Source organism: Dicentrarchus labrax, unplaced genomic scaffold, assembly GCF_905237075.1.
Source record: "Dicentrarchus labrax unplaced genomic scaffold, dlabrax2021, whole genome shotgun sequence".
NCBI lineage: Eukaryota > Metazoa > Chordata > Actinopteri > Moronidae > Dicentrarchus > Dicentrarchus labrax.
In genome coordinates, this window is record NW_026136709.1 from 13353933 (window position 1) to 13372687 (window position 18755).

The 18755-nt window shown below is 39.6% G+C and overlaps 1 protein-coding gene across 1 annotated transcript; it reads left to right on the plus strand.

Moving 5' to 3' along the window:
* The first annotated feature begins 1812 nt into the window (after positions 1-1812).
* cpa6 (carboxypeptidase A6) lies at positions 1813-18601 on the plus strand. Its single transcript, XM_051411244.1, has 11 exons — positions 1813-2210; positions 5207-5282; positions 10923-11047; positions 12733-12847; positions 13319-13420; positions 13511-13615; positions 14824-14934; positions 15238-15328; positions 16547-16749; positions 16870-16954; positions 17503-18601. Exons 1-11 carry the CDS (start codon positions 2101-2103, stop codon positions 17715-17717), a joined length of 1338 nt encoding a protein of 445 aa, XP_051267204.1. The 5' UTR covers positions 1813-2100; the 3' UTR covers positions 17718-18601.
* The last annotated feature ends 154 nt before the right edge of the window (positions 18602-18755 follow it).

Here is an 18755-nt window from a genome sequence, read left to right on the forward strand (position 1 = left end):
TTGAGGCGATAACAAACAATACTAAATCTGTATTTTGAAAGGTTCCAGGGTATGGCACACTATCTGGCGGACAATGGGAAGGTCATATTGAGTCTCTGTGATTGATTCGGAGTGAATATAGCAGGATACCTGATTAGTAAATGGCTGCAAATCCTTGAACTCTCACATATATGAAAAAGTGAAAGAAGACTCACAGTAGATTTATATAGTATTTGAGTATCTACCGTCATGTCTTAAATCACAACAAGCACACAAAGAGCATTTATCTCAAAACCGTCATGGATGTTAGTCTCAATTGGATCATCAATAAATCGTTCAAAGAGAGGATGAGCCCACTGCTACTTTAATCCAATCCTCAAGTCGCTTATTGCTCTGCTTATTTGGGCACCTGTGTTCTGTAAATATCATTATCTCAACTGTATAATTAAGAGCCTAATTCCACACATCTACATCACTTGTGCATTGAAGCGGCGCTGTCAAAAAACTGCATTCCTGTCCTGTCTACTGTAATGTCTATGTCTGTTTGGAGGGGAGGGGGGGTTGGAGGGAGCAGGGAGTGTTTGGGGTCTGTTGTACAGTAATTGGGTGTAAAACAGGTGGCGCACTGTTGACACTGGAGAGAAGCATGTGAAAAATGTGCTGCTGCCATGCAATCACAAAAGGAAAAGGCTGGCAGTTGACTTAGACATTTAATCACTGTGTTGGGTGATAAGCAGAGGATCAAACGGAGGCACGAAAAGCCTAGAATAACAGGGAGAGCCACCTAAAGCTCCACAGAGGGATTCCTGGTGGAACTGGGCCAAGGCAGTGACAGAGCTGGTAGCTGGTTATCACACTGGCTTTGGGGTATAGAGGTATAAGCGAACAGGAAGCTGAGGATTCAGGAGCTCAGTGGGCTCTTAAAGACTGGATGAACAATTCTCTGTTACTGTTTCCTGGATTCATCACGTTCTTCCTCTCCATGTGGGACATTTCTTTTGTATTGGTCTAGTTTGGTTTCCACCAAAAGCCAGACCACATGATGGCATTATGATGGAATGATCACTGAGACCTCTTATTGATTCTAGTGTATATTTAAGCCAAAAAAACATTAAAAAAAACATCATCAATGTGCAGATGACAGCTACTTTGTGAGAGTCTGAACTGAATGTGCATCATTTGTAGACATAAGACACTTAATTTGTCATTGTAGGCTTACAATAAAATTTTGATTGGTAACTCTTAGTGACCAGCAGCAGCAATAAAAAACATGATAAATAAACAATGTAATAAATATGAATATGAAGAGGTAGTTCCTCCATCTTATTAAAGGATGGATGAGGCAGGTATACACTGACAGTGCAAATGGTCTACCAATGTAGTATAAAAACGTATAAAATATATTGCACAACAGTTACAACTGTTTATTAGTTTATTAAGTATTATGTGTGTTGTACTGTATTTGAATGATGGTGAACCAGTGGATAGCACAACACCTCTGACAGTGACATGCATATATGTATATAAGACTCTCAGATGTTTTTATCAAAACAAGAAAAGAGCTGAGTCTTCTTCAAAGGACCTGAGCTGAGCACTCCTGAAGAATAAGCCTGTTGTTCTGAAGTGATAAAGATGAGTTACTTGATACAGTTCATGTCTCCACAGAAAACTTCATGCATCACTTAAAATGTTAACAGACACACAATTTGCATTTTTTAAAAATCACATTTGGTGAATATATAGTGTCCACGGTTCTCTATAGATTATCCCCTGAGCGCACACCACTGATCAGGGATCCAGTTACCAACTTCGCCGACATCGGGCCACGTGACTCCGGTCCTCCTCATTTTAAAAAGAGCTGCTACCCTGCAATTCCCTCCAGAGCTTCAAAGACTTGGTGAATGCTTCCCCTGTGCCAGATGACCGACTTTCGCACCTTCTGCACCTTCTGTTTCAGAGGGACAACTACCAGAGAGCGCAGCGCGACAGAAAATTGACTTTGCCATCCTGTTGATGCTCCACTGAGTCCTTTGAGTAGCAATCACGTTTCTGTTCTGATAAGTTGGCGTGCGCAAAAGGGAGCCTAATCGGTATCTCCAGTCTTTGATCTGCTGGACAACGATGGACCACAGGAGCGCATTTCGCGCCTCCGTTTTACTGGCTTGTGTGATAATCTGCAGTAACGTGCTATGTCCCGTCGGTGCCTACCTCTACAACAACCGCTACGCAGGGTGAGTAAAGACCCCCATTCATTTCTGGGGCTCACTAGAGCCTGGCGTACTCTCATTCTGCAGGAAAGCGCACAGCAGAACAGAAGTTTGCTGCAGAGACTAACACACCAAGGGACGGGCTTTATATTTTGTTGAGAGTAGAGAATGAACCAAGAAAGTCTTTATGCTTGCCATCTTCTTCATCGTTTTGGGACATATTTCCTGTTTGAGTCATAATATAATGTTTTTAGTTTACCCTTGACTGATCCTGTTGTCTGATGGCATTTTGGATAAGAGTGTATCTGTTATGGTGTGCTGCAGAGAGGCATTCAGATTGCTCATGATAGGCACGGAATGACACTGGGGGGATGCTTGCAGCAACAGTGGCCTGTCAAATTGCTCAAAGTATTCATTTCAAAAATTATAGCTGTGAGATGGCAGCAACTCCCAGCGCTCTCAGTGTAGTGTGTTTGTATAATCACAAGAGATAACAAATTTGTCATAATAGTCATTTTTGTCAGAAGTCCTGGCATACCAGCTGTCTGCATGTTTATAAGGCTGAATGTGGTGTGCACACCTCTCCACCTAGACCCTAAAAAATACCTGTATTTGACCTTGGATCTGATGCTTGGGGAACAATAGTGACCACCTGGAGCTGCACACATATAGTAATTTGGGTAAACATATAGAAGGCATGACTGGCGTGTGTAAGGTTTTATAGTCTGTTTTTCAAAAGAGCTTTTGATGTAATTTAGCTGAGGCAGAGGGAGACCACCTCTGCTGGAAACCCCCTCCCCCTCTGTCTTAAACAACATATATTTTGGATACACTCCAAAAATTGTTTCACTCAGAAATCAGGGATGTGGTGGGCGTTGTTCTACTCAGCCTCACAATGAGCCTTTAGTCTTAAAAGAAGACAAAACGTGTCTTATCACTCATTAACAGAGCATCTTGACATTATTGAACACTGAAATGGAGAAATGATGATTGTCCTATATTGCAGTATCAAGACACTACTGAGAGTCAACGTCTTGGTTTAAGGGTCGTATCTTAAAAGCAAATTGCTTCCATCCCGGAGAGCGTACTGCTATGGGAATCAACAGACTGACAACTTAAGGACAGCTTTAGTTCAGAAAGCCCTGCAGCTGGTAGATACAAGGCAAAATGCCTTTGCCAGGCCAACACTGTAACAAAAACAGTCTGTCATCTTTGAGATTCTAAAAGATGAAGACATGGTTCAATTTGGGCTGCAGTAGAGCTCTGGGGTGCCACTTATTTTTCTCAGAGACTGTGGTGCTGTATGCACTGGTGAAAACAAAAAACAGAAGTCCTACTAATTTGGTATGGAAACACATATTTGTCTGATGTTTCAGACAGAGAGAAAATACAATAATAATAGAATATATTACAAGCTTGTTTTTTAGGTTCATGGTACTGACTGTCTTAGTTTTAATCCGTCTCTCCTATTTCTATCACATCCCAGCTATATTTTTACCTCCAAAAATGACTGACCGTCTGTTCGCTTTGAAGTCCATCTTCTGTCGCTGCTGTCACCATGGAAACGGGCTGTTTTTCGGCTGAGTGTTGTGGTCACTGAAATGGGGTGGCCACTCACGTGGGACACCCCGGACCCTTTTGTTCCCCAAACCTCAGAGTGGCCCACTGCCACCTTTGTTTCGGGGGGCCCAACTTCCTGTGTGACACATTGTAAAAAAGTCTTTGAAATAAGTGAAATGTTCGAGAGGAAGAAAGAGGTTTAAAAAAAGACATGAAAGTTCACAGGTAGACAGACAGGTAACTCGGCAGAGAAAGGGGGCCTATAATTAAGAGACTGTAATGAATTATTGTCAGCATGTAAGCTTTAAGGTCAACCCGGGAACTGTGATCTGCAGAGAAAAAGCAACACTATGATTCATGATGAGGATAAAGAGTGTCTTTGTTTTGTAGCTAGGCAATATAAAAGATGTGGTTTGCAGATTGAGTGAGAAAGGCTCTCAAGCTACTCTTACAGTTTTTGTTTCAATTATCTGCCAAGACCATTACGTAAAGAATAATATGACTGCATAATGGTTTTCATATTGAATTATAACTAATTTTACTAATGCATTCTCTTACAAACAAACTTTTTCTGCAGTTGACAAAGAAATTCTTGATGAAGAAAATTAAATTAAGTACTCAAGTTCAGCATTGTTTTTTAATCTGACCACAGACATTTAAACACAGTCTGCTGCAGCTTTATTTTAAACCACATCTCGTCCATGAATTTTGACTAAATAAACACTAATGGTCGACCAATCTATGGCTTTAACCAACCAAACACCTTCTGCGGTGTCTCAGCCTTCACGTTCCAGTTTTATATTCATGAATTATTTATTTTCTGTGTATAAACACCACACATTAACATAATAGGAAAAAACTATTTCAGCAGTCTGAGGTATGTTCCTGTTGCAGTGTCAAACACAATAAAGTAGCTGACTTCCTGATTACAATCATTTGTTTTATCCTCATAGAAAAAAGTTGAATGTTAGATTTATGAAATGTTTGCCAACTTTTGACACATAGACAGGAGTTTTTCCACATTTATCTACAGAACATATCAGTATATGCTTGATGTATTTACAGTATGAAAACGTGAAACAGCTGCTGCTACTGTATCTGCCGTAGAATAGTTCCAACCAGGTGCTACCTGCATAGCTGGAAACGATGAAATATAATCCTATAATGATGTCTCACACTGATTGTTTGACTGGTGTTTGACCCTGTTATCTATAGGATAGATGAACCACCCTATAAAAGAGGAACCACCCATTTCACCATCAAACATCTGCTATTATTTGTGTCACCTTCAATCAGCACAAAAGGAGGTTTCATTACCTGTGACTTCATGGCCCAAATGTTTTTGAAATGAAAATGGATCCAAGCCCTGTTGCAGTAAATTTTAGTACCGTAAAAACCCTTTGGGGCACTTTGATCCTGGTTGTAAGCCGACACTAAGAAGAGCTCTGTTGTTTTTGCAGTGATCAAGTCTTCAGGATAACTCCGAGCAGTGATGAGGAAGTCCAAGTGCTCAAGAAAATTCTGGGACATATGAAGGTTTGGGAACATTTTTGTCTTTTATTCACTTTTTTTATTGTTGTTAAAGTGTTTATTTCTTCCAGAAATGCCATATTAAAATGTAATATCTGTTATTATTCTGCTCACACCCGCCTATAGTCCCTCAGGGGTCTGTCCATGACACTTGAACAGCAGTCGCAGACAGAGTGAGGCGTGACGCTGGTGGTAAGGGAGGGTGATGTGACAGAGGGCTGGGGACAGCGATAGGGAAAACAGAGAGACAAGAAGCAGCCATGTGTGGTCATCTATCACAGTGAAGACATATTCCCTGTCTGAAAAACTGAGATACCGTTGATAGGATGCTCTGTATTCATTTCAGTGAGACAGCCATAGAGAAGAATGGCAGGAAAATACAAAACATTTCTTCAAAATGACGCTGAATGTTTGGAAACTGTATGAACATGTGTTTCAAAGATACTGGAATTAGGAGGGAAACCCTGGAGAACACAAAGGCCTCGCCTCTTTTCTCAAACTCATTTGGGAGCAATTACCCATCAGCCTCAGGAGTATGGATGACCTTCCCTTGCACATTGTTTTAGTTTGCAAATACACAGCAAATACTGTTTCTAAAGCATCATCAATAATAGATAGTCAGAGAACTACTTTGAATAACTGATTCAACTTAAAGTCTTTAATCCTCTGCAGATGAAAGGTGCATTTAGAGGAACTGTGCTTATGAAAGACCAAAGCATACTGGGATGTCAGTGATCATTTTTCAGTAATGACCAATGACTAATAGATCAAAGACAAAAAAAAAAAAACTCTGATTGCATACAAGTTTCTTAGTCAAAGATGTGATACTCATAGTCAATAAATCAATCTGTCTACTGGTGTTTTGAAGGCAGTCCTATAATGTATCTAATTTTGGAAACATTGTTTACAAAATATTTGAAAACCAGAAATGATTCAGGGATTTTATCTGTTAACCCCTTAAATTAAATACTAAATCATAAATACCCAATGAATAGTTCATATATTTTGACATAAGTTAGGTAAGTCACTCACTAGTATAGTAGTATTGATGCCTGGACATTAGTTCAGTCTGTACATCCTGTGGACAGGTAAGTTGACAAAAACATTTTAAATCAAGCTGATATCTCCATGCATAGATACCACCACTAGCAGGTAAATTGTAGCCCCATATGTCACAAAATCTGGACCAACTCTTATGTTGAAATATGCTTTTTGTCTGACAAAATAATCTCAACACAAAGCCAACCTACTAGCTATTTCAGCCCTTTCAACTGCTTGTCACCGTCTATTTTATCTTCTTACCATCTCACACTTTTACTGGTCTCTTTCTTAAGAACTTTCCTGGAGGGAACTATGCAATCTGTTACTGTTGTTTTAGTGAGAGTTTAGTTACTTAATTAGAGTTAATTATTCATAATTTAACAAAACAATGATAAAACACTGAATAACAAATATGAAAAATCAAATTAAAATATTTTGGAGACTTTCTTTGGGAGGGTTGTGGAGATTTTTAGCTCGGAATTTCTAAAATCCTGGCTGTGGCAGTGTTGCCCATTTCTTGAGTTTGGTTTGGTCAACTTGGGTTGTATTTGTGCAGCCAGATGCCTCATCAAGATATATGAAAGGCATCGGGTTCAGGTCATGCTTTCGTTTAGTGGTCCAGAACCAATACAGCTCTAAGCTGGGAAAGAACAGAAGAGGGCAAAAGAGGATTCAGTAAATGCTTATGATTTGTGGTGAGGGATAACAGGAGAGAGCCAGGTTGCTGGTCAGGACCTGGCCAGAGTTTTATGTATGTAAGGGCAGCGGACTCGGTGCTCCAAGGCCAACCGAGGCAGTGGCAGCTACTGTTTGGACAGCTGTGGACTTCAGTGTTTTCAGTAGCTTAGCCACACTGCCATGCCTCCAGTGCCAGAGTCAAACTTTTCAGCCTCAGGCTAGGCATGAGGTCAAATAATAAACAACTACTGTACACTACAGAATTCAAGAGAATCAAGAATCCCATCCATCATCAACAAAATATCATACCATGCCATTTAACTTATACCCGTGAAAGATTTCACCTCTGCTGTTCCAAGCACCTGGTGGTGGGCATGTCATTCCCAGGAATGGTAAATGGACCTGTACTTCTATAGTGCCTTTCTAGTCTTCCGACCACTCAAAGCGCTTTTACACTACGTGCCACATTCACCCTTTCACACACATTCACTCAGTCATGGCAAAGCCCATCGAACAGAAACTAACATTCATACACACACACACACCGATGCACGGCATCGGGAGCAATTTGGGGTTCAGTATCTTGCTCGCAACCCACAACCTTCCGATTAAGGAACGACCTGCTCTGCCTCTGAGCCACAGCCGCCCCAGGAAAAATCCTGTAGTAGACAAAAATCTGTGTGTTTTGCTTTATAGAAGCAGCCATTAAAGCTTAGGATGAATTGTTAGCAACCTAAATGGTAGATAGCATGAGCTGTGAACCATGATTGATCTGCATTTATAGTGAATACAAGTTTAAGGTCACCTTCACAGTCCTATTTGACTGGCAGGTGAACTCTGGGCAGCCTAGGAAAGAAACACAACAGCTCCCGATTGCACCCACTAGAGCAAATACCTTCAGCAAAGCTATGCATTTTCAAGATAAGATATTCCTTCATGTTGGGTTTTCACAAAAAGTTAATAATTACTTTAGTCTGTGCATTACCTCTTGAGCTCCTGGAGAAATTTTCTATGACTGTACCTAAAATGGAACATGAGATATGGTTGTTATTTCCAGCAGCTTGTAATCATTTTAGATCTGGTCTCACACATTTTGGAAAACAATCTAAAATCAATGACTCATTCTTTAAAATGGAGAAAAATGTGAATGCCAATTTCCTAAAACCCCAAGGTGAGAGCCTTAGATTGCTTCTTTTGTCTGACAAACACTCCAAAACCAAAAGATGTTCAGTTTATTATTACACAAGACAAAGAAAAGAAGCAAATTCTCACCATTAAGAAGCTGTAGTTAGGTGTTATGTTTGGTATTTTTGCTTCATTAATCGTCTATTACAATAGTTGCTCATTATTTTTTCTGTCGATCAACTTGAAGTAAATAGAAATCTCCATGTTGTTTGAGGGGAGCAGTGACACAGAATCAGTGACAGTGTTTTTCCTGAATCACAAACGTTTTGATTCCAGCACTGAATCTGTGAAACACATGTACTAATATTATAATAAAATCACCATGACTGCTGTCATTGCATCCTACAAATTATTCCATTATTTACTGTCTGTGGAGCAGTTTCCGCATTTGTCTATATGACATCATTATTACAGCCAGTTCTGCTGAGACAGGATGTTGTTTGTCTTGAGGAGAGACGTGTTACAATTCACATTTGAACCAAGCTATAAAATAGTTTAAGCATAAACGTTAAAGCTTTGCAAAGACATCTTACTTGATACATGACATTTTTCTGCAACGGCTTTTGCTGATCAGTTGATTTGATTCAGTTGTGATTGATTGAAAAACAAAGTGGAGAAGATATTTTATAACCAGCCTCTAACTTTGCTCAGACAGCGTTGTTAAAAGAATGCTTTGACATTTTTTGAAAATATGCCTCCTCTCTTGCTGACAGATAAATACAGAAAATACAAAGCTGGAGCCAGCAGCTGGTTAGCTTGAGGACTGGAAATGGGGGATTTAACTTCCCGGGGTCTCCGCTGCACGGCAGCATTGTATGTTGACAGCTGAACTTCAGGAAGTCACTGCGCTTGACCAAGAAATAATCCATCACATAAACCAACGATAACTTGTTGTTTTTGTACAGATTAAACAAACAAGATATTACTAAGAGTTAATCAGTGAGCTTCAGAGGTGTTAGTATGTGGGTTTCTTTACCTATGCACAGAGCCAGGCTAGCTGTTCCCTCCTGTTTCCAGTCTTTATGCTAAGCTAAGCTAACTGGCTGCTGTTTGTAGTTTCATATTTATCAATCTTTTCATCTACCTTTCAGCAGGAAAGTGAATAAGACTGATTGACTTTCAAGAAAACGTACAGTGGGTAGACTTATTTTGGTTATAATACACATTCACTTGCTAGACTTGTTTTCTTTTACTTGACATATAAACTGTCGGCTACAACTTCACCTCATCTGCCTTAAAGAAAGCCAGCTCTTTTTTATTGAACTATAACTTTTCCTTTCTTGTTCTGCCCATTCCAGTATTACATCAACCAAAACAACACAAATTCAATTTATAGCTCCTCTGTATACACAGACACACATAAGAATCACATAAAACAATCAGGAGACAAAAGATTTATAAAGCAGACGAAGAATGCATCTTTTAGGGCTCATAAATTCAACTATAAAATTTTAAATTGAGAGGATTGTTTGTGAGGAGTTGTGTTATCTGATCAGGGATATTTAAGTGCCTTTTAGGCGTATGTGTTTTGGAAGAGAAGAGCAGTGCTGACACATTTGTGGTACTTAACCATTTGGAAACGCCATAAAAGTGCAGCAGTAGAGAGCGGTTTCTACTCGAGGGCACCAAACATTCCAGCTAAGGATTTTCTACCCTTCTGGCTCTAAACAAAGTTAAATTAATCTGGTATGCATTCTGTAAACCATTAAACCAGTTGACACATTAACAAGCATGTGTGCCAGCCTGCATGTCTCTGCCACCATTTATACTATAGTATAAATGAAAGCCAGCTGAGGACATTCACACGTCTGCAAACACTGAATATACAGGATTCTTATTGCAGTGACTACTGTGTGTATCATTTGTAGATCAGAGCGTTCCTATTCACTTCAAAAAATTATCTTCTCTCCCTCTGTTATTTTATCAGTTACCACATGGTGTCTGTGTTTATATAGTAGCATAGCCGATGGGCAGTCCGTTTCGGCTAAAGCTAACAGACCTGACTATCGCGGCTTGATAACAGGCGCTGAAAGACAGGATTTTTGTTGCTAAGATGAAGTCAAACAGTAGAGAGGAAAGCAGTGGGAGAGTCATTTACTGCAGGTTGCTAATGGGACACATCAGAGTGTGTTTTGCTCCATTAACGCTGTAGAGTCATCCACATTCCCCTGATTTAGTTCATCGCTTGAAGGTAGAGACTAGAGGAATGTTAAACTGTGCAGGTCTTACCAAAACAATCTGGTGATCATCACCAAATGTTTGGTACTATTTTAAACACCCAGAGGGTAAGAAGATAAGGTCTTTTCTTGGAGTCAGTTCTTTTTCTGAAACCCTTTGGTTTAGCTGACATTGAGAGGGCAGATATAATGTAAGATTACACACATGTACAATATGAATGTCAATGGTGAGGTAGTTCAAGTCCAAAACTTTCCACTGTGGTTTTTGTTGTAAAGAGTAAAGGATGACAGTCTTCAGATACACCCATCTGATATGCTGGATCTGTATCCACAACAGTACGGACCTTGTTAAGTGGATCAGCCGAAGCACAACAGGTCCACATTAAATATAGCTTCTTGTCAATTTAAGTATAAAATTCATGATATGTACTCATGTTATAATTTAAAATGACCCTGGTGGAGAATTTTGTCTTTATCATCCACTCCTTCTCCTCATTATACAACCCTGCTGGGTGTTTGTGTCCCTGTAACCCCTGATCTAATATATTTGTCCTGTTCTTTATAGGTGGACTTCTGGCAGCCCAACAGTGCTACTCTAATCTGTCAAAACACCACCGTGGACATCCATGTGAAACGCAATGACACACGAGGTTTACATGCACGCTTAAAGCGGCAACATATTGATTATCGGTAAGACATGAGTCTACCACCAGCCATGAACACAGATACATACTGTATTACACATGCTTGCTTGCCTACACTCACACATTTGGTAATCCTGTTAGTATAGTTTCTATACCCCGAGACACATCTGTTATCCAAAGGCAGTTGCAATTACCCAGCTTTCCTCAGCTAGAATATATGATTTGCACATGCAGAGTCGGCCATAGTTTGCATGCAAAAGACCTCATACTTCCTCAAAGCTGGGACACACAAAAACACACACCCAGTACATCAGAGCCCCTCTCCCAATCTGTTCCCTTTCATCTCTCTACCCCATCCCTCATCAAAATTAACGCTGAAATGATGGAGGTTTATCAAAGCGGCCGCAGCTACACAGAATTCCATTGTCATCTCTGTCCTAAGGGAGGAATTGCAGATCTGAGGATGAGGTTTTTTTTTTTTTAACTCTGTGTTGATTGACTGAAAACGGTTTACACTGCAGGGGACTGTCTTTGGTAGGTGGTTGGGTTTTGAGGGAATGAGGCATCAACGATCTCATTTTACTCTCAGTAAAGAAATGCAGCTTTTTTAGTGTTATGGAGGTAGTTATGTATAGAGGTGTATGTATAAGAACCTTATGAAGGGTATTTTAGGAGAGTCGGGCAGCCCACATAGCTGCTATGAAAACAGATCACATCATCTGTTTTAGGTTGGAGTGGGAAGTGAAGAGGCGTAGGGTCTGATCAGACCAGAGAGCAGTCTATAAACAGATAATGATCATGATAATTGTGGTTTTGGATAATTTATAACACATTTATTTTACTGATAGACAGCAGTGGCATAACTAGGGTAATTTGTGCTGTCAAACAGGCTGAGTGGTGATGTAGAAAGAAGGGGATGAGTGAGAGCACTTGCATAATTGGTGTTAGGAATGAGTCAACAGTAAATCCAGAACCCCTGATCCACCACTTCATATCAGCCCTCAATACCTATCAGACATATTATAATATATATTATGTAAAAAGCGAAAGTCATGTTCTCATATCAAGTTAGAACTAATGTTGTGGGCAAAGTATAAAGACAGAAAGGACATTTTGCTTACACACTCAGAATGCAGTTTAAGTTTAATTTATAGAAATGTAATTACATCCACATCACAGGTCCAATCTGCAGACATTTTACATGTTATTTATAGGCTTGGTATAAGAGTACCAGTCTGTAGTGAACCAAATTCTCATTTGTAAGTTGTAACTAAAGGCTTGATTAATGATTGATGATTGATTAATCAGTTGTTTATTAATGAGAAAGAGTTAACTAAAATAATAAAATAAACTAGAGACTTGGATTACTGTACTGGAATTCTAATGATTAACTAACACATACAACAATGTCAGGCTATTATGACATGAGGCTATATATTATTGGCTCACTCACTCAGTTAAAAAGATACAGCAAGTGTTTATTACTGATCTTCAAAGCATTATTAAATCATTTATTGACCAGTAATAAACACAGTAGTTGCAACTTTTAAATCCCTTATTAGAAAGGCATACCAATAAATCTACAAAAGCAGAAATATTCAAAATTATAGTATTACTCTGGGAAACACCTGCTAGTCAATGACTGTACTCATGTGTCATAAGTTATTGTAAGGATGTTGCAGTGGTCATGTCTATCATCTGTCCGTCTCACTCCCTCTCCTCCATCTGCAGGGTGTTTATCTCCAATCTACAGAAGGAAATTGAAAAGCAGACGGGATATCGCTCCTCTCGCAGGCGGAGGTCAGAGTCTCAGTATGACTACGAGGTTTACCACTCTCTGGAAGAGGTAGATGTGAAGCCCACCATCTGCCTACCTATCTCTCACTCTCCTCTGCTCTCTAATCTAATTCACACACAAAGTAAACAAACATCCTCTCTAAGGTGCTCTCAAACTCCCAATTACCCCATTCCACAGGTCTCTCTCCCACTTCCTCATGCTCTCACTCACAGACACACACTCTACTTCAGACACTTCACAGCTTTAGAGTGTTTATTTTCCGAGCTCGATCGGGCTCCTGGTTCACGAATCTGTCAGGCCCTATGAATCAGCATGAATTCCACACGCACACACACATCCTGAGAACCTACACAAATCTTTAGTCCTCTGATCCTCTCCTTCACTGTAAAACACACATGCAATGGCTTATAAGCTTTTCCCTCTATCTCTTTCTTCACTTTACTATTTTTCCACATTTACTCTTGAAAACTTGAATACTTGAATGACATTCCCTCTTCTGCATTATTTTCTGCCCTTAAGATCCAGACCTGGATGTTTGAGATGAACAGAACTAACTCTGACCTAGTTAACATGTTTTCCGTCGGGAAGTCATACGAGGGAAGACCGCTTTATGTGCTTCAGGTAAGAGAGAAAGCATGAGACACCCACATGAAAAATGACACACAGCACGCTCATGCTACTCCAAAACTGACAGAACTTCTCTCCTGTCAGATAGGAAAGAGAAGCCATCATCAGAAGAAGGCTGTTTGGATTGACTGTGGCGTCCATGCCAGAGAGTGGATAGGTCCTGCCTTCTGCCAGTGGTTTGTCAAAGAGGTAGTCTTGTTTTTCTACTCTGCGAATTTAAATGTTAAATAACTATGTGAACTTGGATTGCTTGCATCAATGCATGTTTCAAAAGTGAGCATATATCTAAATGATCGCCTGTAGCAAGCAGTCTGTGATGTTTGGTATCCAACAAAACATGAACATCTGTTCACTTGTCAAGCACAGCTATTCAAATACTTAAGAATACCCTTTATTGTTCAGATGTTGAACATAACCCAGACGTTTACACAAGTTCCATCACGCCTTAGTTAGTACCCTCTGCTGTGAGGACGGTACCAGACCAGATCCCGACATTAACTGCAAGAATCTTTAATGGCTAGTTTTATACTACTTAGATGCCAGATGGGTGGGATTTGCAACACCATGAGTGCCAGAACATTAGGATAATTAAAGGAAAGTCTATGAATATCAAGAGCCACAGCCTATTTTAAGAAAGTCTCACATGATAAACCTTAACTGGAAGGTATGTTAAAACTGCTTAAACAAATGCTGCAAATATTTAAAATCAAATGAGCTTCAACATGTGCCACTATAAAGTAGTACATGCACATTCAAAAGCTTGTCTAGGGTTTACTGGGCCATACCATTTACAAAACACTGTTTTGTTGTGCTCTACAGTCACTCTGTTTGCAGACACTTCTTCAATTGGCCTTCAGCCTTCACTTTTGTTATAGCTTATCATTGAGAGACAAACGACAAATACATGACTAATTCACCTTAGGATATTACATGGATTTATACGTTCTGTAGGGAATTCTTCAAAGAAGGATAAAGTAGGAGTAGAAAGTGAGTGAATAAGACCAACAGCAGCAGGAAATCAGAAACAGAGTGGCATAGAAATAAATAAGGGCAGAAAAGAAACAGGGAAACATTTGACTCAGGAAAGCAGTCAAAGATGCTCCACTTGGTTCAAATGTGAATCCACTGTAATGTAGTAACTTAGTTTGGCCACTGGAGGTCAGGGTGCCATCTCTACATAAGGCTTTAAAGCACATTAACCTTGAGTCTGATTAAAGAGCACCTATAAGCAGCATTAGCCCAGTGCCCAGATCTCCTCATGCCAATCCTCAGCTATATTCAGAGTATTAACCTACTGCAGTTGTGCATTTAAAGAACTGTGATCGTGTGTGAGGTTACAAAATAATGAATATCTGTGTCATCGGTCAATGATCTGTAATCATACTGTTTTATATTAGGCCATCAACTCATACCAGTATGACTCTGTGATGAGACGACTGCTTAACCAGCTCAACTTCTACATCATGCCCGTCTTCAATGTGGATGGATATCATTTCAGCTGGACCAAGGTACTGTAGGTCTTTCACATACACAATACAGACTAAATCATGCTGTTGCTGACTTCAATTTTTAAACAGTTAGAAGTTTTGAATGTTTTCTTAGAGGGGAAGCCTGCGTTTGTATCATTATGCAGCTCTTATCTCTGTACAAGTGCCCCTCACCTACTGTCTACATATCTGCTGTTAGTAATCGATCAACAGGAGTGAGTGACAGATGGATTATTTTGGAGATGACAGGTAGCTCCATTTGTTCGATGAGTCTGACAGTCAGTGGACATGCACAGTGACAGTGTCTTCATTTATTCCTTGTAGGATCGGTTCTGGAGGAAAACGCGGTCCAAAAATCATAAATTTCACTGCCGAGGAGTGGACGCTAACCGAAACTGGAAAGTGAAATGGTGTGGTGAGTTTGATAACACTGAACTCCAGCTGAAATCTGAGGAAAATCAACTGAATCTCTCTCCCTCTCACGTACAGCACACGAGAGACACGCTGCAAAATTGGCAAGGCTCTCCTCGTAGTCTGTTGCTGATGTAGTCTTTTCCGTCTATTAATCAGTGTAAGCTGTGGATAAAATATTTGTGTGGTGACAACAATCTGTGCTTGATGTCATTTAGTCTCTGGTGGGAGGTGGTGGGGAGGTTCTGCTGAATCATCATCACTCTGGGAGGGCTCGGAGACTATAGCAGAAATATTTGTGGTACCTTCAGACATACAGAGATGTGATTTGAGTTGAGAAATTGAGCAACCAAGTTTTGCCTCCGCAAAGAAATATTAGCTGACAAAATGGGCTATTTGGGTACTTTAAAAGCTTTTCTTTAAGGGAACCCGCTGTCAGTGAAAAATATGTATTTGGTAATAAAACAAGAGAGAAAGGGAAGTACAGTAATATATTTGCCAATGTTGTTTGGCAATGATGTTTATGTAGCCATGCAGCATATGAGAATGTATACATATGAATTGAATTTTAACACAGAAAAGACTACTGCAGAGATTCTGCCTGACTAATCCATACTTAATTACAATATTCACCACCATATTGCTTCTACTATATATAAATAGGACTTATTTCTAGAAGACTTGTATTTATAAGCATCAATGTAGCATGTAATGGGACTGCACTGCAAATACACCTAGGGTTTATTAATAAGGAATTAATTACGCCTATTTTTTTTCTTTAAAGGTACATTATTTTTTATCTTATTTCAGATGAGAGTCACACCACAAGTTCAGGTTTAAACATGTGAGGATCTTTTTCAGCTCTTTCTGCTTTAAGTTAAACCTTTCAGAACAAGTCAGGTCTTATCAGCAGGTTTATGTTTATTTTTGCATCACTTATTCATATCATTCAAAGGTTCATACATTGATGTTCAGTGTTCCAAGCACAAAACATGCTAATGCATGTGTGATTGAGGAAGTGATATGGGCGGTGTGCTTGTCAGAATTAACCACAATCCTCTGTTTCTATTGGTAGGTCTTGGCAGTGGGTTCAGTGTTTCTCCAAAGCATTTTGGAACCTTATTGCCTTTGGCTTCTGTTGTCTTTGGCATTATAATGTGCTGTGGAGATTTCAGTGGTGTGATTACAAGAATGGCTTCTTTTTCCTCCTTTCCTTCCCCAGAGGAGGGTGCCTCCTCTCATCCCTGTGATGACACCTACTGCGGTCCCTTCCCTGAGTCTGAACCTGAAGTCAAGGCTGTCGCCAAGTTTTTGCGCAAGCATAAGAAACGTGTCAAAGCGTATATATCCATCCATGCCTACGCCCAAATGCTGCTTTACCCCTATTCCTACAAGTATGCCACTATCCCCAACTTCAACTGCGTGGTAAGAGATTTTCCAGTAGCCTGCTGCATGATTGTATGTTAGAGTTACTTAACTTAAATCCTACTGTGAAGACATATATAGGAACACTTAATGAGCTGGCCTTGTGTTTTCACTGTCCAGGAGTCAGCTGCTCATAATGCAGTGACAGCCCTGTACTCTGCCTATGGAGTGAGGTACAGATATGGACCTGCCTCCACAACTCTCTGTGAGTAATGTTCTTTCTCTTCACTGCATCTTCCAAGTTTAGAAAAAGAAACAGAAAAGAGGATTTTTCATGACTTACTTTTTGTTTTGTCCTCTCCTTCCAAGGACAAAAATGGATCCTTATTCATGTTATGAAGTGCCAGTTTAGTGTTGCACTCTGTTTGCTGTATGTCCCCCCCCTTGTGAGGAGCTAAATGTAGAGAAGTTTCACCAGTAAGAATAAAATGCTTTCAGGATCACCTAAACTTGAATCAATTTGTTGTCAGCATTTGCTTAAGAAATAGTTGTACTTTAATGGTGCAGTTGGTAAAGGTGGACCTAATGTTAACTACTTCATATGCCTTGTGGTAGTTTCATAGAAAACAATGCATCATATTTTATAAACTGGTCCTGTGCTGTATGTGTGTAAAATCTCTGGAGCAAATGTACTTGTGCCATGCAAACAACCACTGGCATTGGTACTGATTTACATTTCTTAATGCTTATATAACAAAATACTGTGCTAAGCTTTTCTCATTCTGTTTGATGAACTTTTTTTTTTTTTTACAGATGTCAGCTCAGGCAGCTCTATAGACTGGGCCTACAGAAACGGGATCCCTTATGCATTTGCATTCGAGCTGAGGGATACAGGATACTATGGCTTTCTCCTGCCCGAATCTCTGATCAATCCGACCTGCACTGAGACTATGAGGGCAGTGAAGGCCATTGCATCAGGTCTGCTGAAGAAGTGTGAGACGCACAAGGACAGATTTCCATATATATGACCGCACTGCAGCTCCACCCTCACAGTTACTCATCTCAACACCTCATAATCCTCTGGATTTCATATTCCTCCCAGATAGTATCAGGTGATGAGCTGACAAGAACCAGCAAAGCATGAATTTTAATTTGCTTTTCTTGTTTTTGAGGTTGTTCACCTTATTTCCTTTTTTCTGATAAGATATGAACTGATGGGGGTGGTGGTGTTTTTTGTGTGCCTATAACAACGAATCTTCTAAGTGACCAGCCTGTTTAAGATCCCACATACAGTGTCAGAGAGCATCCTGCTGGATCAGTGGGCAAACCCTGTGTCCTGAGCTTGAATCCTTTCTAGCATGTAATCCTCGTTCCCTAAATGTTTCTCTCCACTTAAAAATATGTGAGTGAATGGTGGTCATGTGAGCACTTGTCATAATACAGCAGCACTTTTTTTTTTTAAAAAAGAAACGATTAAAAGATTTTAATGTCTTCCGAAAGATTTGTTTTGTTTAACAAACTTTTTACAAGAACTGTTTTTAATGACTATAACCCTATCTCTATTTTTATTCTGGTTGCTTTTTATTATTATGAAATAAGCCCTACCAAGTGCCAGTTTAGATGCTAATGACTATAATGTTAATGTATTAATGCCTTTATTACTGCAACATTGTTGGTGTATATAATATGCTATCACCTGACAGTCTTGGGTTTGGTTTAAATTGAGATGTTTTTTGTTAGATGTTTTTTTATTTGGAAAGAATGACCTGTCACTTCAGTAGCTTACTGTGTCATTACTCAGGTATGGATCAATGACAGAAGTCAGAAATGTTTACTTTTGACAGCTTAAGTGCTTATTTTGAGATTCTAATAAATGTCTGACTTGAATAAATGTTGTTATATAACACTGAAAGGTTCATGTTGTCGCATTAATCCCCTGTTTACATCTCTACTTGATCTGTTTTTTCTATTATGGCCATGTCTGTATATGTTTTGTACACATATTAATAAGGAGGTTTGATAATATTATTTTAGTCAAGTGATTGACTCTCTGACCTATTTCTAAA